A 24,379-nucleotide genomic window follows, 5' to 3' on the forward strand; every position below is an offset into this window, starting at 1 on the left:
GTTAGTCACTGTCCTCACCCATGCAGCCTCCTCCCTGTTCCCATTCCAGCACTACACAGCCGTCATTTCACCGCCACACCCAGTCTTTTAATTTCTTTTTATTTCTCTCCTTTCCGCTACTTACTCCCTCCACCCTCTGCACCTTCTCTCGTGCCCTCCGTCTAAACTGCAACACTCCACTGCCGCCACTCCCACCATACTATCCCTCCCCCTCCCCGCCACAGCCTCCTCCTTACCCCCACCCAGTCGCCAGTCCCATCATGCACTGGTGCTGCTGCTCGTAGTGTAGTTTCAGCTCCCTGAGACTGCAGATGTTTGTGCAAGTTGCGCTTGTGTGTGTGTGTGTGTGTGTGTGTGTGTGTGTGTGTGTGTGTGTGTGTGTACTGCTGACAAAGGCCTTAATGGCTGAAAGCTTTAATTGTGTGAATCTTTTTGTTGTGCCTATCGCAACTCAGCATCTCCGCTATATGGTGAGTAGCAACTTTCCTTCTATGTTATTGTTTAAAGAGCGAAGAAGATTTGCAAGTGATCTATGCCTCTTATGACCTTTCATGGTGACAACTGATGAACATATGGAGAGTGGTCGTGCGATGATTTGCACAGTTCATGAACTGACAGGTTGTCAACTAAGAAGGCATCAACACGGTATGGGGCCAGGCAGTTGTAACAAACTAACTAAACAAACAGCGCCATTGTAAACTTTGTCTCTGTCTTGCTGATATGGAAAAAGAAAGGGAATTAGGTCAGTGTGAATAAGATGATGTCTTAAAGTGCAATTAGTGATGAAAACTTCCAAGAAAGAATATTGTCACTTATATTCGGTCCACTGAAACATGTCACTTCAAGCCACTTGACAAATGCCTTAAAGTTGGCGGTATGACTAATACACAAATGAGGAACTTGAGGTGCTTCATCTGCTGAACCAAGTACAGCACAGCAATATAAGGCAGGTCCTACATCAATAGTAGTATGTTACTGGTTTCCGTGTACATAAATGTCGTGTGTTGATGTTCTACCGTTTGCTGTTAATTGTGTTGTGTCTCTGCCTTGACACAGTATTTACACTGGTGTTCAAAATTAAAGCAAACTGCTATTTCCCCGTCCTGTGTCTAATTCACAATATAATCATACGAACTGTCAACAGATGTCGTCATGATCGTGTTCTACACGGAATATGGCATTTCTATCAATGAACAACCATGCCAGCAATGACATCAGGGCACCTATCAAGCGGGGTAATGTTTGCATGTTAGTCCCACATGGGCAATCGCTGTGTACACAGTCCAGACGTGCAGTATGGCACAGGGAAGGCACCCCAAACACTCTGCTGTGGGGGGTCATAGGAAGAATGGAAGCAAGAGTGTCATAGACTGATGTGGACCGATAGCCTAATGTGAATCGTCTGTTGCTTCTCGGATGAGGTGATAGTTTATAGAGACCGAAACTGTATCCTGAGATCAGGAAAGGGCTGACATTGTGCGAAATCACAGAGTGAACCATTATTTGGCTGTAAGAGCATGACATACCGCCTTAGTACTGCACTGCAACACTGACCTCGAAGGATCCCCTCGACATGTTGTATCGAGGCAAACAGTGTACAGAAGGCTTCAGCAGAATGGCCTTTAGTGTTGGAGATTTGCTGTCTGTTTACCTCTGGCATGTCTTCACAGAAGGGAATGTCTGGAGTGGAGCCGTCAACAAGCCATCTGGATGGTCGAACGTTGGGCCAATGTTCTTTTCACAGATGAATCCCGATTTGGTCTTGAGAGTTATTCTCATCGAATTAGCATCTGTAGGGCACGTGTCACACTATTTCAGGACCCAAACATTGTAGAAAGAGACCGATATCGAGAAGGATCCCTTATGGTGTGGGCAGGGATTATGTTGGCTGCTGGATCAACTCTTCATGAAATTGTATGGGTGAATCAGCATGATTTAACTACTGTCATGTACCGTGAGGAGATCTTGGAATCTCGTGCATGGTTATTGTGAGGTGCTGTTGGCCCAGACTTTGTATTGATGGACGATAATGCTTGACCTAATAGAGCATGGGTACTTGATGTTTTTTTTTAAAACGTAAGATACTGCATGCGTGGCATGGCCTGCTCACTCTGCCAATTTGAATCCCATAGATCACGTCTGTGATGCACTAGGGAGACTGGTTCAACACATCGGCATCCACCAAGCACTCTCCAAGACTTGGGAACAGCTCTGCAGGAAGAATTGGCATTATTGCCTCAACCTGGGATTGATGCCATCATTCACAGCATGTCTCGTCGTTGTCAGATCTTTATTGGTGCCAGAGCTGGTCACACCCCATCCTGAGCACATTAACCAGTTGTCAGAATGTGTGTGCAAATCTGTAAGCTGAAAAAAAAATGAACATTTTTGCTTACCATTATGCATGTTGCAGTTGATAACATTATGTATTCTTTACATTGTTTCTACTTTACTGTCACGTGCTTATACTGGTTTGTGGAAAAATAAATGCAACTGTGCAAAATTTTCTTTCAATGCATTAATTTTGGACACGAGTGTAGTTATTAAAAAATGTCGCCAAAAGACATACATTTACAAAGTGACAGTCCTATGTATTGTGGAGTGCCATTAAATAGCCAGGTTTTAGAATTGCTATAAAGATCGTGCCAGTTTTAGTGCAAGAAAAAGAATTTCTTTCTGTTCATGGGCAACCATCAATTCCTGCTGATAAAGTTTTAAAGCATACCTTGAAAACCCTAGGACTCAGCAAAAGAATTGTATTAAGGAAGAGAGTGATACTTCAGGACTTACGAGATACTGAAGTAAACCGTGTGAAACAAAGCCCTCCTAGAGAGAAAAACAAGCAACCTCACCCATTTACGGATCTTGACTCATTCCAAACCAATGAAGTTTGTAGGCATATTTATGGATATTGTTGTTGTTGTTGTGGTCTTCAGTCCTGAGACTGGTTTGATGCAGCTCTCCATGCTACTCTATCCTGTGCAAGCTTCTTCATCTCCCAGTACCTACTGCAACCTACATCCTTCTGAATCTGCTTAGTGTATTCATCTCTTGGTCTCCCTCTACGATTTTTACCCTCCACGCTGCCCTCCAATGCTAAATTTGTGATCCCTTGATGCCTCAAAACATGTCCTACCAACCGATCCCTTCTTCTAGTCAAGTTGTGCCACATAACTCCTCTTCTCCCCAATCCTATTCAATACCTCCTCATTAGTTACGTGATCTACCCACCTTATCTTCAGCATTCTTCTGTAGCACCACATTTCGAAAGCTTCTATTCACTTCTTGTCCAAACTATTTATCGTCCATGTTTCACTTCCATACATGGCTACACTCCATATAAATACTTTCAGAAACGACTTCCTGACACTTAAATCTATACTTGATGTTAACAAATTTCTCTTCTTGAGAAATGCTTTCCTTGCCATTGCCAGTCTACATTTTATATCCTCTCTACTTCGACCATCATCAGTTATTTTGCTCCCCAAATAGCGAAACTCCTTTACTACTTTAAGTGTCTCATTTCCTAATCTAATTCCCTCAGCATCACCCGACTTAATTTGACTACATTCCATTATCCTTGTTTTGCTTTTGTTGATGTTCATCTTATATCCTCCTTTCAAGACACTGTCCATTCTGTTCAGCTGCTCTTCCAAGTCCTTTGCTGTCTCTGACAGAATTACAATGTCATCGGCGAACCTTAATGTTTTTATTTCTTCTCCATGGATTTTAAGACCTACTCCAAATTTTTCTTTTGTTTCCTTTATTGCTTGCTCAATATACAGATTGAATAACGTCGGGGAGAGGCTACAACCCTGTCTCACTCCCTTCCCAACCACTGCTTCCCTTTCACGTCCCTTGACTCTTATCACTGCCATCTGGTTTCTGTACAAATTGTAAGTAGCCTTTCGCTCCCTGTATTTTACCCCTGCCACCTTCAGAATTTGAAAGAGAGTATTCCAATCAACATTGTCAAAAGCTTTCTCGAAGTCTACAAATGCTAGAAACGAAGGTTTGCCTTTTCTTAATATAGCTTCTAAGATAAGTCGTAGGCTCAGTATTGCCTCACGTGTTCCAATATTTCTACGGAATCCAAACTGATCTTCCCCGAGGTCGGCTTCTACCAGTTTTTCCATTCATCTGTAAAGAATTCGCGTTAGTATTTTGCAGCCGTGACTCATTATACTGATAGTTCAGTAATTTTCACATCTATCAACACCTGCTTTCTTTGGGATTGGAATTATTATATTCTTCTTAAAGTCTTAGGGTATTTTGCCTGTCTCATACATTTTGCTCACCAGATGGTAGAGTTTTGTCAGGACTGGCTCTCCCAAGGCTGTCAGTAGTTCTAATGGAATGTTGTCTACTCCCAGGGCCTTGTTTCGACTTAGGTCTTTCAGTGCTCTGTCAAACTCTTCATGCAGTATCGTATCTCCCATTTCATCTTCATCTACATCCTCTTCCCTTTCTATAACATTGCCCTCAAGTACACAGCCCTTGTATAGACCCTCTATATACTCCTTCCACCTTTCTGCTTTCACTTCTTTGCTTAGAACTGGGTTTCCATCTGAGCTCTTGATATTCATACAAGTGGTTCTCTTTTCTCCAAAGGTCTCTTTAATTATCCTGTAGGCAGTATCTATCTTACCCCTAGTGAGATAAGCCTCTACATCCTTACATTTGTCCTCTAGCCATGCCTGCTTAGCCGTTTTACACTTCCTGTCGATCTCATTTTTGAGACATTTGTATTCCTTTTTGCCTGCTTCATTTACTGCACTTTTATATTTTCTCCTTTCATCAGTTAAATTCAATATTTCTTCTGTCACCCAAGGATTTCTACTAGCCCTTGTCTTTTTACCTACTTGATCCTCTACTGCCTTCACTACTTCCTCCCTCAAAGCTACCCATTCTTCTTCTACTGTATTTCTTTCTCCCATTCTTGTCAATTGTTCCCTTATGCTCTGCCTGAAACTCTGTACAACCTCTGGTTTAGTCAGTTTATCCAGGTCCCAACTCCTTAAATTACCACCTTTTTGCAGTATCTTCAGTTTTAATCTACAGTTCATAACCAATAGATTGTGGTCAGAGTCCACATCTGCCCCTGGAAATGTCTTACAATTTAAAACCTGGTTCCTAAATCTCTGTCTTACCATTATATAATCTATCTGAAACCTGTCAGTATCTCCAGGCTTCTTCCATGTATACAATCTTCTTTTATGATTCTTGAACCAAGTGTTAACTGTGATAAAGTTATGCTCTGTGCAACATTCTACCAGGCGGCTTCCTCTTTCATTTCTTACCCCCAATCCATATTCACTTACTACGTTTCCTTCTCTCCTTTCCCTACTATCACCCATGACTATTACATTTTCGTCTCCCTTCACTATCTGAATAATTTCTTTTATCTTATCATACATTTCTTCAATTTCTTCATCATCTGCAGAGCTAGTTGGCATATAAACTTGTACTACTGTAGTAGGTATGGGCTTCGTGTCTATCTTGGTCACAATAAAGTGTTCACTATGCTGTTTGTAGTAGCTTTCCCGCACTCCTATTTTTTTTATTCATTATTAAACCTACTCCTGCGTTACCCCTATTTGATTTTGTATTTATAACCCTGTATTCACCTGACCAAAAGTCTTGTTCCTCCTGCCACCGAACTTCGCTAATTCCCACCATATCTAACTTTAACCTATCCATTTCCCTTTTTAAATTTTCTAACCTACCTGCCCGATTAAGGGATTTGACATTCCATGCTCCGATCCGTAGAACGCCAGTTTTCTTTCTCCTGATAGCAGCGTCCTCTTGAGTAGTCCCCGCCCGGAGATCCGAATGGGGGACTATTTTACCTCCGGAATATTTTACCCAATAGGACGCCATCATCATTTAACCATACAGTAAAGCTGCATGCCCTCAGGAAAAATTACGGCTGTAGTTTCCCCTTGCTTTCAACCGTTCGCAGTACCAGCACAGTTAGGCCGTTTTGGTTAGTGTTACAAGGCCAGATCAGTCAATCATCCAGACTGTTGCCCCTGCAACTACTGAAAAGGCTGCTGCTCCTCTTCAGGAACCACATGTTTGTTTGGCCTCTCAACAGACACCCCTCCGGTGTGGTTGCACCTATGGTATGGCCATCTGTATCGCTGAAGCACACAAGCCTCCCCACCAACGGAAAGATCTGTGGTTCATGGGGGGTTCAGTTGCATGGTTAGATGAAACCTGGGTCAACACTAGGTAAGAAGTTAATAAACGCTGGGCAGACAGATGATACACCAAATAGCGGTCATCAGCCAAAGGGAGAGGAGCCAGATTAATTGTGGCCTGTGGAGGTTCTTCAACTGGGTTTGTGCAAGAAGCACTTTTAGTTTTCCGATCGATAAAAACCAGCGACTACTATTAGTATACAGACTATCCAAAATTTCTGCGGTGTTTTAAAAATTTGTTGCTCTGGTGTGACTGTAATGGATAATGCACCTTATCATTCAGTGATATGAAACAAAACTTGTACAACTAGTGACTGCAAGGAAATTGAGGTGCAGTGGCAAGAGACATTGCTGCGCACATGAGTATATCACAGCGGCTGTTAAATTCACTTTTGAAATAAAGTAAGAGTATTACACCTACATGTGTTGTAGATGAAATTGCAAAACAACAGTGTCATATGGTAATCAGTCTACTGCCATTTCAGCACAACTGAATTGGTTTGGAGCTATGTTAAGACTTACATTAGAAATAATAGTAAGTCTTTTACCATAACAGAAGTGGAAAGGCTGTTGTGTAAAGATCTTGCTGCTGTAGATACCACCTCATGGAGCAAGCAAGGTAGATCACATTGTTAAGCTTATTAGAGAATGAAGGAATAATGATTTCTCTTGATGATGATGATGATGATGATGAAGATGAAGACAGTGACAGTGACAATGGTAGTTTTGGTGGCAAATCAGATGATAGTGATGATAGGGAATTGGTTGGAATTGCGCCATTGTCATCATAAATTGGTGAGTGTAAAGTTACAGATTTTGCTTATTTATTTTGTAAACTATTTCTTGGATTTCACGTTTTTTGTGTATTGTCTGAAGCATGTTTACAGAATTAATTCTTTCACTCTGCAATATAGTAAGCTCCTATTTCTTTATTTTGTTCCGTGTTTGTTGATATAGTGTGGTCTTTGTTATACTTAGGTTTACATTATTATATATTTTATATGCAGCTATTACAGTAACAATTTGGAATGATTTCTCATAGACACTGTCATTAACTTTGGTTGTTATTTATTTCATGTTTTCATATATAATCAAATGCTTTTTGTCTGTAGTTGTTTTCTCCGTTGTCAAAAACATGTTCTTTGTTATACTTTCATATATATTATTTTGTGCCGACATATTTACTCAGTGAGTATAGCCTACATTTTCCAAACAAACTTGGAAGCAATCAGCTGTGGGCATGTGCGGTGGCAGCCATTGGAACCTCACAATTTCAGTATATTAAACACGTGAACATGACTCGTATATTTCAGCAGCCTGGGTATAGATGCGATATGTCTTTGATTTGCAAGGCATAGTGCGTTGTTAGTTCATACCTAATGGCCATACGATTGGGGGAGTGGGGGAGGCAGCAAATAGTATATATAGTACATATATGAGGAGCTATCAATAGAGAGAGACCTGAAGAGTGCAAAAAATGATTTTCTTTGTTGCACCAGGACACCACATTAGTTCACAAATCACTTCTGACAACCTTTACCTGGCAAAACATTGCACAGCTGTTGTATCTCATCAATGAAACATTTTTTCCTCCCCAGCTTAAAACAATTATTAAAAGGCCTTACCTTTCAAAGTAGAGATAACATATAAGAAGTCTTAGTGCAAGAATTTTATGCGAGACTGAATAATGGAGGTTGGGAAGCTATCCATTAATGGAAAAAAAGTTGGACAAAGGTGCGCTGTAGGAGGAAAGTCTTTTGAAAGAGAAAGTGTGAAAATGTAAGAAACTTGTAAACCATTTACAGCGCATGTAGATATTCCTCCCTCCCTTAGAATATCCTCGTGCAATAATGAAAGATAAATATTTGAGCACACCAATATTATGCAGTTTGTACAGATATGAAGTAGTTCTGAGCCTTCTAGCAGCAGTTTATGGTAGATCATTGGAGCAACAAAGGGTGCCAACAGTTGGGGGAAAAAATGTAGGTCATTCCTTTTTTTCAAGAAAGGTCTCTGGACAAATGCACATAATTACAGGCATATTATTAACAACCTGTTGTAGAATTATGAAAGATGTTTTATGCACCTTTTTGGTGTACAAAAATGTGTCCTGTAAAACCATATATGGATTCTGTGAACAGATATCTTGTAAAATTCAGCTTGCTCTGTTCATCTTAGAGATCCACAGCACTATAGAAAGTGCAGCCAAGGTTGATGCTGTGTTCCTTGACTTGGGGAAGGTGCTCATTACAGTTTTTCAGAGCTGTTTAATAAATAAAATTGGAGCTCACATAGTGGCAGACCAGATTTATGACTTGATTAATGACTTCTGTGCAGATAGAACCCTGAACTTTGTTCTTAATGGACAAAATAGATTGATTTAATTTCCGGGGTGCTCCAAGGAAATATTATAGGGCTGCTGGTTTTACTAAGCTAATAGATAACATCTAATGCTCTGAGAGTGTTTCTGTGGATGGTGCTGTTGCCTCTAGAAAAGTTGCAGTGCCAAAACAATTATTGAAAAATGCAGGAAAACCGGTGAAATGGTACAGGGACTGGCAGTTGGCCCCAAATGTGAATAAATTAATATATTGTGCAAAACAAATGAAAGAGCTCCATTACTGTTAGATTACACTACTGACAACCACTGGAAATGTTAACAACCACAGAATACGTAGTGGTAACTGTCCAGAATGATCTGTAGTGGGATGACCACATAAAAGTAGTTACAGGAAAAGCGCTGAAACATGGAAAGGATATTAAGGAGTCTTCTCATGATTCTAAGCTTTTAATTCGTCTGTAAAAGGAGTGGCTTACAAATACTTCTCTACCCAATTCTTGAGTATTGTTCATCATTTGAGACCTATCATCAGACAGGATTAGTAGAAGAGACAGAGAGGAGCTGGTGACAAGTGACACATGTAGTCGTTCGATTATTTAGTAACGATGTGTGAGCATTATGGAGATGGCTCAATAAACTCCAGTGGCAGACACTATGAGAGAGGCTCCATGCATCACAAAGAGGTTTATTGGTGAAATTCCTAGTGTAAACTCTGTGAAGTTCCTGTCAGCATATTACTTCCTCTCACATATGAGTTAGAAAATGACCATGATGAAAAAATGAGATAACTTGGAGTATATATGGAGGATTACGCATGGTCATTCTTCCCATGCAAGAGTCAAGAATGGAACAGGGAAGGAAGGAAATAATAACATTACAGGAAGTATCTTCTGTCATACTATAACATGACCATACCGTATTGTGGCTTGGGGAGTATGGATTTAAGTGCAGGAGGACAAGAACTAAGCCGCAATGGAAATTAAGAAGAAATTTGGTGAATGAATTAAAGTCCAGGGAATATAAATAAAAAAAAACAAAGTTTGTCAACAGCATTGTAATTCTTTCAGAGAGGGAAAAGGATTTGGCACATCACTTTAAGGGGATAGCCAGTGTCTTGAAAAGAAGTTAAAAGGTAAACATAAAAAAAAGTAAAATAAGGGTAATGCAGTGTAGTAAAATTGGGGCAGCTGATGCTGACGGAATTATATTAGGAAATGAGATGGTAAAAGCAATAGGCAAATTTTACAGAGGGTGGGAGCTTAGCTTTATGTGAAGGTATAGACAGGATGAGAATAGAAGCTTTTGAAATATAGTGCTACAGAAGAATGTTGAAGATTGGGTGAGAAGATGAAAGTACTAATGAAGAGTACTGAATTGAAATGCAAAGAATAGTGTTAGAAGGGATAGATTTAGAGAACACATATGGAGACATCAAAGAATAGTTAATTCGATGTGGGTTTTCCAGTTCAGGTTGTGATCTGGCTGTTTTGCCCAGGATTGGACACTATTTACATATCTTTATTTGAATGGATTGTAGTAGTAGATAATAGAATTCTGTGAGATGAATTGCATATGCTAAATTTTGTGATAATTAATGACGATGTTGAAGTTTTGAAACATATAATTAGCTGTTGTTTTAATAAGAGGACAGGTAGTGTTTTTTATTTCTATACTTGGTTCATCCACAAAATGCCAAGTTGTTATCTTTTGGCAATGCAAGAAGATTGTTAATGAATGTTAAAGACAACAAAGCACTTGATAAAGCCTGTGATTGCTTCACATTGCTACGTGATTGACGTAAAACTGATGCACCTTTCTACTGTACAGAGGAGATTCATCTACACTTACAAAGGAATGGCTTGTAGAACAAATTGTGTCATGGTAGTTTCCTTGGGATTTGATGGAACTTGTGAAACATTTGTTGTTCAGACATGGACTTGACATGGTATGTATCAGATGATACAAATAGTGACAGTTCCCTTGAAGAAGAGTCCAGAATCCAAGTCATGCCATGTAGCAATAATCATAGGCATTTAAGTACTAAAAGCAACCAAATCCTCATATTGTGCAGAGGCATGAATTACCAAGAATGAGAGCAATGGAAATCCAAGTAACATTCAAAGATTGGTACCAAGAGTTACCTATACATATATCAATACTCTGCAATCCACCTGACGGAGTGTGGTGGAGGGTACTTCTGATATCACTAACTGATCCTCCCCCTTCCCTGTTCCAGTGCAAGTTGCACTTGGGAAGAATGATTGTTGGTAAGCCTCTGTATTCACTCTAATTTCCCGAATTTTCTCTTCATGGTCATTTTATGAGATGTATGTGGGAGGAAGTAATCCATTGTCTGACTCTTCCTGGAAAGTGCTGTCTTGAAATTTCAATAGTAAACCTCTCTGTGAGGCACTATGCATCTGTTGTAGTGTCTGCTTATGGAGTTTGTTGAGCATCTCTGTAACACTCTTGCGCCGACCAAACGACCCCGCGCTGAAATGCGCCACTCTTTAATGGATCTTCTCTATCTCTTCTATCAGTTTACCTGGTAAGGGTCCGAAATTGGTGACCAATACTCAAGAATTGGTCAGACAAGTGCTTTATAGGCCACTTCCTTCATGCTGAATTCCTATGAATCTGTCTACCATCTGCTTTCCCTACTATTTTTTTATGTGGTCATTCGACTTAAGTTTTCTCTGGATAGTTACTCCTGCATATTTGATTTACAGTAGATATTGTTCCCAGCAGTTTGTCATCAATAGTGTGGTTGTAAAGTAGTGGTTTTCTTTACATATGAAGGCACTATATGTTACGTTTATGTATGTTCAGGATCAACTGCCAGAGCCTGCAACATTCATCAGTCCTCTGTAGGCTATTCTACAAATCAGTACTGTCTTCTGGCATTCCTGCATTCTTATAGATAACATCATCATGTGTGAACAGTCATAAAGAGCTTCCAGTAATTTCTACTATATCATTTATACATTGTAAATAGCAATGGTCCTATCATACTTCCATGTTATACTCAGGAAATTACCTTTACATTGGCGAATCTTGTTGGTTTGAGAGCAATATGGTGAGTACTATTTGCAAGGAAGTATTGAGTCCAATCACAAATCTTGTCCAATACTTGATAAGCTCGTATTTTTTTCACTAAACTGCAGTGTGAGAAGGTACCAAATGCTTTCTTGAAGTCAAGGAACACAACATCAACCTGAACACCATTGTCTACAGCGCTATGGATCTCATGGAGGAACAGAGCAAGCTGAGTTTCGTAAGGTCTCTGTTTGAGGAACCCATGTTGATTTTAATAGAGGAGATTTTAATTCTCCCAAGATATCTTAATTCTTGAGCACAAAACATGTTCCTTAATCCTGCAACAGATTGAGGTCAGTGGTATAGGCCTTCAATTATGTGGATCTGTCCTATGACCTTGCTTGAAAACAAGAATGACCTGCACATTTTCCCTGTCACTAGGTACTCTTCAGTGCTCCAATGAACTATGATAACTGCTGCTAGAAGGGGAGCAAGTTCTTTCGCATAATCATTTTATGATGTTACAGGTATCTCATCTGGTACTGATGCCTTTCCACTACTAAGTGATTGTAGATGCTTTTCTGTTCTGTGATAGGCTGTCTCAGTATCTGCCATTTTGATGTTCATACGATGATTGAAAGGAGGGACTGTATTACGATCTTCCATGGTGGAATGACTTCTCTCTGTTGTCTTCCATGTCAGTGCCTGTACGGTCACTGAGTGATTGAATAGGTGATTTCAAACCACTTATTGATGTAACATAAGACCAAAATCTCTTAGGATTTTAGGGGGTTCTGCTGACAAAATTTTACTTTCAAAGTCATTGAAAACTTGGCTGATTGCTCTCCTTACGCTAATTTTTTCTTCGTGCAGCAGTTGTGTCAGATAGGTTTTGACACAACAACATGTTGGAACAGGCTGCAGTGAAAGTTATAAAATTTCATTGTAGTGGTATTATAATGCCTATAGTATACTATGAGTGAACTGTCAATTTTCATTGTTAATATGTTTTTGGAATATTAGCTGTATGTCAGTTTGAGGTAGGTATATTGGTATTTCTGCAGAAGTTGCAAAAGATTTGGAGGGCAGTATCAGTGCACACTAGATATCTTTGACTGAAAATACTCTTCTATTTGCTGTACTAGGCATAGGGCTTTTGTGGCATTAGCGTGATTTCTGCAGTGCTGCAATGTAAAGTTGATGTTTTTAAGTATTATCGTGCTTTAATATGATCGGACAATAGCAATACCACTCAGCTGTGATATCTGTATATCAGCTCTTCTGTCAATAGTGTGTGATGAATCCGTAGAAAAGTGTTTTAAACTGTAAAAGTAAACTGTGCTGTCAATAAATTTATGTTTACAGGGTGTAACTGCCTTGCCAGACTACATACAGTTCAAAACATTTCCTGGAACACCTTTGAGAGACATCTTTACAGCAGCAGGTGACGACTTGTTAGACCTGCTGCAGAGCTTACTCAGCCTTGATCCATGTAAACGCTGTACATCATCAGAAGCCTTGCAGATGCCATATTTCCGGTAAGTGGATGCATCTTTAACTACCCAAATTGATGAGAATTGCTTGGTTAGCTGTATCTGTTACAAGGGCCACACAGTAACATTTGAAAATGGTGAATTGTCAGGGATAATAAAGTATAATTTCAACAAGTAGTCTCTGGTTTCAGCTGTCAGCAGCCATCTTCATATCTACAAGATGGATAATATTGAAAATAATTTTAAAATTCAAAAGTGAAACTAAGTGGATCAAAATGTCAAAATTAAAACATGTAAAATACAGTAATGTCATACCGTAAGAGGAAGCAGAAGTTCCTATCCATAGGACTTGTGCTGTGAGAGTTCCGTACATAATAATTTTTTGTTGCTTAATGGCTTGGCACAAGCTTTTCTATTGGAAGGTACTCCGACCACTTGCGTTTCCCTAACCTACCCCAGTTATCGAATTGGGGAAAGGGAACCCACAGTTTAATGTGGAATTATAAACCATGTGTTGTTCCTGATGATTCCTCACATCATGAAGGCTAGATTAAAACTAAAAGTGAAAAATCCATGGTCTGACCGAGATTCGATCTCATGACCTCTTGGTTTCCAGGCGTGTGCTTTACCACCAAATCACCGTGCGTGTCATGTACACTATGTGATCAAAAGTATCTGGACTCCTGGCTGAAAATGACTTAAAAGTTCGTGGCGCCCTAGATCAGTAATGCTGGAATTCAGTATGGTGTTGGCCACCCTTAGCCTTGATGATAGCTTCCACTCTCGCAGGCATATGTTCAATCAGGTGCTGGAAGGTTTCTTGTGGAATTGCAGTCCATTCTTCACGGAGTGCTGCACTGAGGACAGGTATCGATGTTGGTCTGTGAGGCCTGGCACGAAGTCGGCATTCCAAAACATCCCAAAGGTGTTCTATAAGAGTCAGTTCAGGACTCAGTGCAGGCCAATCCATGTTATTGTCATTACCACTCTGCCACAGGCCGAGCATTATGAAAAGGTGCTTGGTTGTGTTGAAAGACGCGACCACCATCTCCGAATTGCTCTTTAACAGTGGGGAGTAAGAAGGTGCTTAAAACATCAATGAGGGCCTGTGCTGTGATAGTGCCACGCAAAGCAACGAGGGGTGCAAACCCCCTCCATGAAAAACATGACCGCACCATAACAACACTGCCTCCGAATTTTACTGTTGGCACTACGAACGCTGGCAGATGACGTTCACCAAGCATTCACTATACCTACATCCTGCCATCAGATCGCCTCATTGTGTACCGTGATTCGTCAGTCCACACAACGTTTTTCCACTGTTCGATCGTCCATTGTTTACACTCCTTACACCAAGCGAGGCATCATTTGGCATTTACTGGTGTGATGTGCAGCTTATGAGCAGCCGCTCGACCATGAAATCCAAGTTTTCTCACCTCCTGCCTAACTGTCATAGTACTTGCAGTGGACCCTGATGCAGTTTGCAATTCCTGTGTGATGGTCTGGATAAATGTCTGCCTATTACACCCTCTTCAACTGTCGGGGGTCTCTGTCAGTCAACAGACGAGGTCGGCCTGTACGCTTTTGTGCTGTACGTGTCCCTTCACGTTTCCACTTCACTGTCACGTCGGAAACAGTGGACCTAGGGATGTTCAGGAGTGTGGAAATCTCGTGTACAGACGTATGACTCAAGTGGCACCCAATCACCTGACAACGTTCAAAGTCCGTGAGTTCCATAGAGTGCCCCATTCTGTTCTCTCACGATGTCTAATGACTACTGAGGTCACTGATTTGGAGTACCTGGCAGTAGGTGGCAGCACAATGCATCTAATATGAAAAGCGTATGTTTCGGGGGTGTCCGGATACTTTTGATCACATAGTGTACATACATACTTCATATACAGGATTTGATGAGTGAGGGTGCAAGTGTAAAAATATGTGACATATATCCTTTGATTACATTGACTTTTGAAGCTTAAATTGTTTACACTGCCATGGGACTGTAGACTGTTGTATTTGACAAAAATTTCAACGGGACACCTCTATCCATTCCGTAGAAAAAGGGGCGTTAACAGTCAGACAGACAACAAAGTGATTATATAGTACTTCTGTTTTTACAGATTCAAGTATGGAACCCTAAATACTGCAGTTGGTTTGGGTAAGTGTAAGGAGCATCATGCATATAAAGGCTAGTCTCCTGGTTTAGCATGTAAGTAACTATTCATTTCTGCTATTCCACATACATTCAAATGTTTAAACCAATTTAAAAGTGCATATGTAAGTATTTTTAGTCAGGATAACCAATAAAGTTGCATTACAAAGTCTGTAATTTGTTAACATTATGCTCACCACATTGAGGAGGCATTGAGCAACAGAAGACAGGCACATTTTAAAGCACATAGAAGTAGACCAAGATATGGGACAAAGCACTTCTTCACATTTAGAAAAACACAGAGTTGTCTGTGGGTACTGAGACCTGACTGAGGTCATGAGTGGTGAGGGGTATGAAAACTGGATGAGATGGGGACGATGCAGTATTGCCGCCTTTGGGAGTTTGCAGGAGATGGCAGGGACAGGATGGTGAGCTGCTTGGTGCAGCACTAGGGGGCTGGTGTGTGAAACAGGAGGAGGGGAGAGGCAGAAAAGGGGAAAGGAGGACTATTTGGTTGGAGAGAGGGAGGGAGACAGAAGGCGTGTGTGTGTTAGGCTGGAGTGGGAGCAGGAAAGGGCTTAAGCAGGTGGAGGAGAGGGACTAGCAATGGTTGAGGCTAGGGGGTTACATGAATGAAGGATATGTTGCAGGGAGAGTTCCCAACAGTCCATTTCAGGAAAGCTAGTGTTGGTGGAAAGAACCCAGACGTCATGGCCTGTGAAACAGTTGATTAAGTTGAGCACCGCCTTGTTTTGTGGCATGCTTGGCTACTGGATAGTGGCTGTCTTCCAGTAATTCATTTACCTTTGTCAAACAACACAAATTTAAAACAGCACCCTTAGATGCCACAGAATCTTAATCTTTATTTCATTTCTTTGAAACTGGAGTGCACTTTCCTCCTCATTGCTATTATACATTCAGTTTTTTTGACACACCTTTGCCCACCCTCAATAAAGCCACTCTGTGTTGCAGCCACTATACTTTTCAGTTTCGGGAAACATTGCTTGATTGTTGAATACTTGTGCTGCAACGGCATGCAAATGGTTGCTGCTGCTGCTGCTGCTGCTGCTGCTACTACTACTACTACTACTACTACTACTACTGTTGTTGTCATCGTCGTCATCTTCAGTCTAACTACTGGGTTGCTGCAGCTCTCATGTTTGTCTGTCCTGTGCAAGCCTCTGTATTTCTGAATTACTAATCTACATTCATTTCAACATACTTACTGTATTCATCTCTTGGCCTCCTGGTGCAATTTATACCACCCACAGTTTCTTCCATTACCAAACTAACAATTCATTGATGCTGTAAGATGTCTTGTACCGTCCCCCATCTCTTCTTTTAGCCAAGTTGTGCCATAAATTTCTTCTGTCACCTGATTTGATTCAGTACTTTCTCATGAGTTATTCAACCTACTCGTATAATTTTCAGTATTCTTCTGTAGCACCACATTTCAAAAGCTTCTGCTTTGCTACACTGCAAACAAATTCCTTTAAAAAGCCTTTCTAACATGTAAATTTATGTTAGATGTTAAAAAATTCCCCTTTTTCAAAACTGCTTCTCTTGCTGTAACAGTCTGTGTTTTGTATCCCCTCTATTTCGGTCATCATCAGTTATTTTTTTTTTTTTTGCCCAAATAGCCAAACTGATTTATTCCTTGTATTGTCTCATTTCCTAGGTCAATCCCCTCAGTATCATTTCATTTACCTCTTTTCAAAATGGTGTCAATTCCATACAACTGCTTTCCAAGTCCTTTCCACAGAATTGTGTCCTTGGCAAATGTCAAAGATTAAATTTTTTCTCCTTCAGCTTTTACTGTTTGGTCATTGTTCAGATCAAATAACATTAGGGAGAGGCTACAACCCTCTAGCCACTCCCTTCTCAACCACAATTTACCTTTCATGTCCTTTGTCTCTTACAATGGCCGTCTGGTTTATGTAAAAGTCATCTATAGCCTTTTGTTCTCTATATTGAGTCCCTGCTACCTTCATAATTTCACTAAATGTACAGATGCTATATTTCTCCATTCTTCTGTAGATAATTTATGTCAGTATTTTCTGAGCATGGCTAATTAAACTGATGGTTCAATAATATCACACCTGCCAGCAACTCCGTGCTTTGAAATTGGAATTATTTCGTAGAAGTTGAGGATGTTCCTCTGTCTCATGTATCTTGCATACAAGCTGGAATAGTTTTCTCGTGGCTGGCGCTCTTAAGAATCTCAGTAATGCTAGGGAATGCTGTCTACTTCAGGGACCTTGTTTCAACTTAGATATTTCGTTGTTCTGTCAAATTCTTCTCTTCTCACTGTATCGTATCTCCATCTGCTACATCTTCTCTTTTCATGACACTGCCTTCAAATTCCCTTGCATATGTTTCCCTTGTATATGTTGTGTCCAGGTGGATAAACATTCAAGAACATGTCAAAACTGTAGAAGGATTAAAATATAAATGTATTTATTTACAATATATTCAATATAAAGCACACTCAATCTTATATCCTGTAGTCCCTAGTCCCCTGCTCTCTCTCTCTCTCTCTCTCTCTCTCTCTCTCTCTCTCTCTCCCTCTCCCTCTCTCCCCTCTTCCCCCCCCCCCCCCTCCCTAAGGGTACGGGATTTACAATATTCACCAGCAGTGGTAGTAGCACTAGCATTGTGCTAGGCTCATAAAGTTTCAACCGGACGTCAGCAAAGGCACCATTGTTACTGCAGTATGTCCCGTATACATATTCTTTCAACCTTACCTTCTTTGCTTAGTACTAGGATCCCATGTGAATTATTGATATTCATACAACTGCTTCTTTTTTCTCCAAAGGTCTCTAATTTTTCTGTTGGCCATGTCAGTCTTTCTCCCAGTTACGCATGCTTGTACAGTCTTGCATTTGTCTCCCAGCCGTTCCTGCTTAGCCATTTTGCATTTTCTATCAATCTCATTTGTGAGACTATATTCCCTTTAACTTGCTTCATTTACTGGGTTTTTATATGTTCTCCTTTTGTTAATTAACCAATAAGTTATAGTTAGAGTCTACACGTGCCCCTGGAAATGGCTTATAGTTTTTAAATCTGGTTTTGAAGTCTCTGGCTTACAATTATATAATCAACCTGAAACTTTACGTGTCTACTTGTCTTTTCCAGTTATACAACCTTTTATCATGATTCTTAAACATAAGAGTTGGTGGTGGTGATTAAATTATGCTCTGTGCGAAGGTCTGCTGGGTGGCTTCCTCTTTTATTCATTTCCCCAGCCCATGTTCTCCAAGTATTTTTCCTTCTCTTCCTTTTTCAACTACCAAATTCCAGTCCCTCATCACAATTAAATTTTCATCTACCTTAACTGTCAGAATAATTTCTTTTATCTCGTCATACGTTCTTTCAATATCTCATTATCATCTGCAGATCTAGTTGGCACATATACACTCACTCCTGGGGTGAGTGTTAGCTTCATGCCTATCTTGGATACGGTATTGATTCACTATGCTGTTAATGGTAGTTTATCCACATTTTCATTTTCTTATTCATTATTAGACCTACTCGTACATCACCTTTATTTGATTTGATATTTATAGCCCTGTATTCACCTGACCAAATGTTCTGTTCTTCCTAACATTCCTATGTAATCAAGGGGTCTCACATTCCACATTCCAACCGTAGAATGCCAGTTTTGTTTTTCCTGAAGTTATCTCCCTATCAGGAAGAGTCCCTGCCCATGGATTCGAATGATGGACTCTTTTTACCTCTGGAATATTTTACCCAAGAGGATGCTATCTTCATTTAGCCACGCAGTAGAACCAAATGACCTTGGGAAAAATAACGGCTTACAGGTACCTGTAATTGTGGCTGTATTACGGTATGGCTGTCTGTATTGCTGAGGCACGCAAACCACTCCACATTGACAAGATCCTTGGTTCATCTAAAATATTAATATTGGATATCTTCCTGCTAACAATGCAGTCATGTGCAGTCTGTGGACCTCCATGTAATTCATACTGTGAGGCAATGTAATAAAATGAATGAAAAGCGAAATTAATTTGTGTTTCGGATATTTACTCCTTTAAATAAACTTCATTGTTAGGTATTAACTGTGTCTGTGTTAAGTCATTTCTTTCTACCTCTTACATCTTTGAGAGAAAATCCTCAAATTTGTTAGTTTTGAATCTTTCACTTACTTCAATTTTTTTCATTTCCTCGGTTAATGTGATATTACTGTTTGAGCAAGCATAAGGCGTCTACAGTGCCATATCTCATCAGAGTTGGGACAGTAACAAACTCCACTGCAGAGAAGGTGTATCAGAAAATATGAGATCACATTACTCCATTACTGTCCTTAATCTGAAAGTTGATCATTGATCTAATTTTGGTTAATAAATCCTTGGTGTACTTCATTATTGATAACACGTCTTGCAGCAGGAGCAATTGCGTATAGTTGGTTACATATTGTATTGGTTCACAGTTTAATGACAGTGCATTGTTGTTCTTATTTATAACTATTTTTTCACAATGTCTCCACCTGATTCATTTAATATTTGATGGGGTTTCTCATTCTTGTTTGATGTTCATTGTTTCTCCATTTTCTTTAACAGGAACAAACCATACCCTTCACCAGGTGACCAGCTGCCTCTGCCAGCATCCGTCAGAGGCAATGACACCAATGATTCAAGCAAACAAAATCTGAAAAGAAAATTGACTGATGGAATGCAAGGTGGTGTGTACCCTGGATATTTATTTTCTTTATTTTTGTGATATTAGATGCATTGTGGAGGACTGATTGTTGTTCCAGTACTTTTGCAAATATGTTGCGTATCATCGTAATGTATCCTGTTGTCCCTCTATGCAATATTTATTTTATTTAGAATAGCATTACCAGTATCTAAATGTTGTGGAAGCATTCATTCTCTTGCCAAAGAGTAAAACTATCATAAATGTGATTCGAAGCCAAGGGCGTATAATGTAAAACAATGGAAAATCCACACAGAATGTAACAATATTATGAAAAGGATAGTTGTTACCATATAGCGGAGATGCTGAGTTACAGGGATGAGATGGAGAGAGGGCAGGGTAGCTGTTGATACTGGGAGGTGCAACGGGGCGGCGGGGTGGAGGTGAGCAATGGAAAAGGAGAAAAGTAAAAAGACTGTGGGTGCAGTTGGTGGAAGAGGGCTGTATAGTGCTGGAATGGGAACAGGGGAGGGCCTAGATTGTAAGGACAGTGACTAATAAAGGTTGAGGCCAGGAGTGTTAAGAGAATGTAGGATACATTGCAGGGAGAGTTCCTACCTGGGCAGTTCAGAAAATCTGGTGTCGGTTAGAAGGATTCAGATGGCACAAGCTGTGAAGCAGTCATTGAAATGAAATGAAAAACATTGTGTTGGGTGGCATGTTCAGTAACAGGGTGGTCCAGCTGTTTCTTGGCACCAGTTTCTCTGTGACCATTCATGCAGACGGGCAGCTAGATGGTTGTCATGCCCACAGAGAATGCAGCATATCTTGTAGATAACATGTGAAACCAGTAATGTGATCTACAAGCTAAGCTGCAACCACTGTGCTGCGTTCTACGTGGGCAAGACAACCAGCAGGCTGTCTGTTTACATGAATGGCCACCAACAAACTGGTGACGAGAAAAAGGAGGACTGCCCGATTGCTGAGAACGCCGCCCAACATGAAGTTCTTCATTTTAGTGACTTTCACAGCCTGTGCCATCTGGATCCTTCCCAGCAACACCAGCTTTTTTGAACTGCCCAAATGGGAACTCTCCCTGCAATATATCCTACGTTCCCGTAACCCTCGTGGTCTCAACCTTCGTTAGTCATTGTCCTTACCTATCTAGTCCTTTCCTGTTCCCATTCCAGCACTGCACAGCCCTGTAGTCTACTATTTCACCTCAAGTCTTTTTACTTCCCTCACTCCTCTCCCCTCACCCACCAAGACCATCACCACGAAGCCTATCAAGCTATACTTTTATTTTAGTGAAGTCTGAAATAACTGATATTGGACATTTTTGCTGTAGCTTTTTTAAGAATGCCATAAAAATCCAAAGCTGCTCAAGTAAAGCTGTTCAGAAAATAAATTTTTTTGCTTGAATTTATGATCACTTCAGTAGCTAGTATGAGTTCTCTTCAACATGTTCGCCATAGAGCACAGTTAAGCATGACTCTCAAAACAAACCATTTGTATTGATTTTCTGAAGATAAATAACACAGAATTAGTTACATTGCTGTTTTAATTATTGTGAAAAGTTGGATATTGAAAGCAACATGCATTCATTTCTGATATTGATAAATATTCTACTGTATCCTTTGTATACATTCCAAATATGTACTAATATATTTCTCACTTCTTTTTTTAGGCCCCCAAGCAAAGAAGCTGGTGTTTTGAAAATGAGAGGTACCTTCAAGTAGATTTGACACTCAAATTCAATTTCAAAATGGAGCATTCAGCTGCCATTCTGGAAAATGTATTTTATATGGGATACTACTTTGCATCAGAGTCTCTTATGTAAATACCAAATTGTGAATATTTTGTATAATTAGCAGGAAACCTGCATGAACAATCATGAATTTCTGTCCTGTTTTTATGGTCATGTAAATAAAAACAGAGTTTGTTGTATGTTGCAATATTTATTGTATATATATAAATGAGGTGTTATTTTGAGCACTTACAATTTTTAATGTACTGTAAGTTATTGACCAAAATATCAGAAGAAATAACTAACTCTTTTAAAGGTGGCTGCTTCATTTCATGTTAACCCATTACCTCCCAGTGATCTATTTTTAGACTCCATCGTTTTAGTTACCGGTACTAATAATGTGATAACTTACATTGAATTCCAATTATTATATTATAAACCTACACTATTAAAAGTAATTGTTGTAATTTTTCTATTTATATAATCTATATTTATCAGTTGCTTACAGTATCTATTGACTCTGATTGTGCAGGAAAAGGTTCATAGAGTAATACTGCAAGTAAATAATTTGCCATTGGTGTTTAGCAAGTGTAAAGACAAATGATTTAATTTTAGATCACTGGGAAGAAACTGCTTGCTGACACATCAGTAATAAAAGCAATGTGATAATAGCATTATGTTCTAGTAATGGAGTTGGTGAGTGAAGTTTACTTTATTCAGTGTAGCATAATAAAGTAAAGAAAATGGAAGCAAACTATGACGTAGTGTACAGAGGCATTACAATGGATGAAGTGTTAGACATTATAAATAATGATAATGTTGAAGGACTGATTGTGAAGACAATGAAAATGTTGATGTGGTGGTTGCTCCTCTGGAGATTGGTGCTTTGCCAGATGAAGGTGAGGCAGATAATGGTGCAACAGGTTCTGTGAATGTTCTAGATTTTTCGTGGATCGGCGGAAGTTCATTTTCAAAGAACTGAAAATACATGTTTGGAAACTGTGGACAATGAAGTAATGGGTGCTGAAGATAGACAGGGCTGCCACAGGTTCTGTAAATCAGGATATATCAAGGAATTTCTAACACGTCAGGGGAATCAGGAAAATATCAGAGAAATTTGAGAAAACACTGGAGATATCTTGTTTTTGTCTCAGTAGATGAAATGGTTTGTTTACTGAGGTGTCATACGTCGTCATTGTCTTGGTGCAGCTGAGGACATTCACCGCTTCCCTACTCCCTCATTCTTACTGCTTTTCCCCTTCCTACCAGTCCCCTCAGCTTACAGTCAGTGCTGCCACCACTTCTTGTCACTAGTGTAGCAGCATTATTGATTTTTAGAGTATTTGAACAAATTATCTGTAGCATGGATTGACCACTGTGGTCTCATTTCATCAATCACACAATATCTGTAAAGTAATAGATCTACATCTATATTTATACTCTGCAAGCCACCCAACGGTGGGTGGCGGAGGGCACCTTACGTGCCACTGTCATTACCTCCCTTTCCTGTTCGTCGTGTATGGTTTGCGGGAAGAACGACTGCCAGAAAGCCTCCGTGCGTGCTCGAATCTCTCTAATTTTACATTCGTGATCTCCTCGGGAGGTATAAGTAGGGGGAAGCAATATATTCGATACCTCATCCAGAAACGCACCCTTTCGAAACCTGGACAGCAAGCTACACCGCGATGCAGAGCGCCTCTCTTGCAGAGTCTGCCACTTGAATTTGCTAAACATCTCCGTAACGCTATCACGCTTACCAAATAATGCTGTGGGTGATAACTGACAATAACAAACATAGTAGAACCATTATTTGGCGGTTGCCTACGCTGTTGGTTTAAAAACACATACCATTTGACTTGCTTTCTTCATCCAAAGCAGTTCATTACAAAAGATGTTGATGTTAGTATTTGAGACTTTTGCTCACATCAGGAAATGCCATCTGCTTGCAAGTTGGTGTTTATTTTTTTTATTTTTTTTCCTCATTTGCACTATTGTTTCTTGTACCGTAACTGCAAAGACAGATTGTCAACTTAAATCTTAACTCACGCTTGAGATCACAAAATTTGTCAGAGAAAAAGGCTAAAACTTGTTTGGAAATCAGGGAATATGCTTGGGGAAACTTGTGACAACCCTGTTAGAGTAAACTAAACAAAACGGAAGAAACTTCGCAGCCAACTGCTGACTTCAGTAAAATATATACTGCAACTCCTAAAATTAATGTTTCAAATGATGCAGCTCAAGAAGAAATGAAAAACAAAATAAAGTATCTCATGCCATTTGAAGTTGGAGAAAATATCGTGAATTTCAATAACACATTTGATTATATCATGAGAGAATCAATGTAAAGTGATATGCAAGTATTCCTACGCTTACTACTTTTGTCATGGTACCACAGACTTCCATCAGAAACGCATTACCGGTCTGAAGATTATGACCTAGGACTGTCTCGAAATAGGTATCAGGAGATAGTCTTTAAATTCAGTTTATTGATGATGATCAAGCTCGAGACAAGAAACATGGTAGACGGTTCGAAGTTAGGCCACTAATTACAAAGATGAACAAGTCCTTCCAGCAGTTTGGTATATTTTTGAGAAATGAGTGCTGCTGAAATGATTGTGAAGTATTGTGGCCACAATATTCTGGAGGATTGCTACTTACCATAAAGATGAGATGTTAAGTTGCAGACAGGCAGAATCAAAAGACACTTACACATTAGCTTTTGGCCAAAGCCTTTGGCTTTGTCAGGAAAGG

General features: G+C 39.8%; 1 protein-coding gene across 2 annotated transcripts in view; it reads left to right on the forward strand.

The window, feature by feature from the left end:
* Nucleotides 1-21,828, forward strand: part of LOC124622433 (cyclin-dependent kinase 7) — a 79,635-nt gene extending 57,807 nt beyond the window's left edge. Inside the window, exons 7-9 of one of the 2 annotated variants that reach the window (XM_047148128.1) lie at nucleotides 12,946-13,118; nucleotides 19,806-19,927; nucleotides 21,569-21,828. In XM_047148128.1, the coding sequence (XP_047004084.1) occupies nucleotides 12,946-13,118; nucleotides 19,806-19,927; nucleotides 21,569-21,597 (324 nt within the window). In that variant the 3' untranslated portion in view covers nucleotides 21,598-21,828. The remainder of the gene's footprint in view (nucleotides 1-12,945; nucleotides 13,119-19,805; nucleotides 19,928-21,568) is intronic. The other variant, XM_047148129.1, reaches the window with a different exon arrangement.
* Nucleotides 21,829-24,379: the final 2,551 nt, after the last annotated feature.

Source organism: Schistocerca americana, chromosome 7, assembly GCF_021461395.2.
Source record: "Schistocerca americana isolate TAMUIC-IGC-003095 chromosome 7, iqSchAmer2.1, whole genome shotgun sequence".
Taxonomy (NCBI): Eukaryota; Metazoa; Arthropoda; class Insecta; order Orthoptera; family Acrididae; genus Schistocerca; species Schistocerca americana.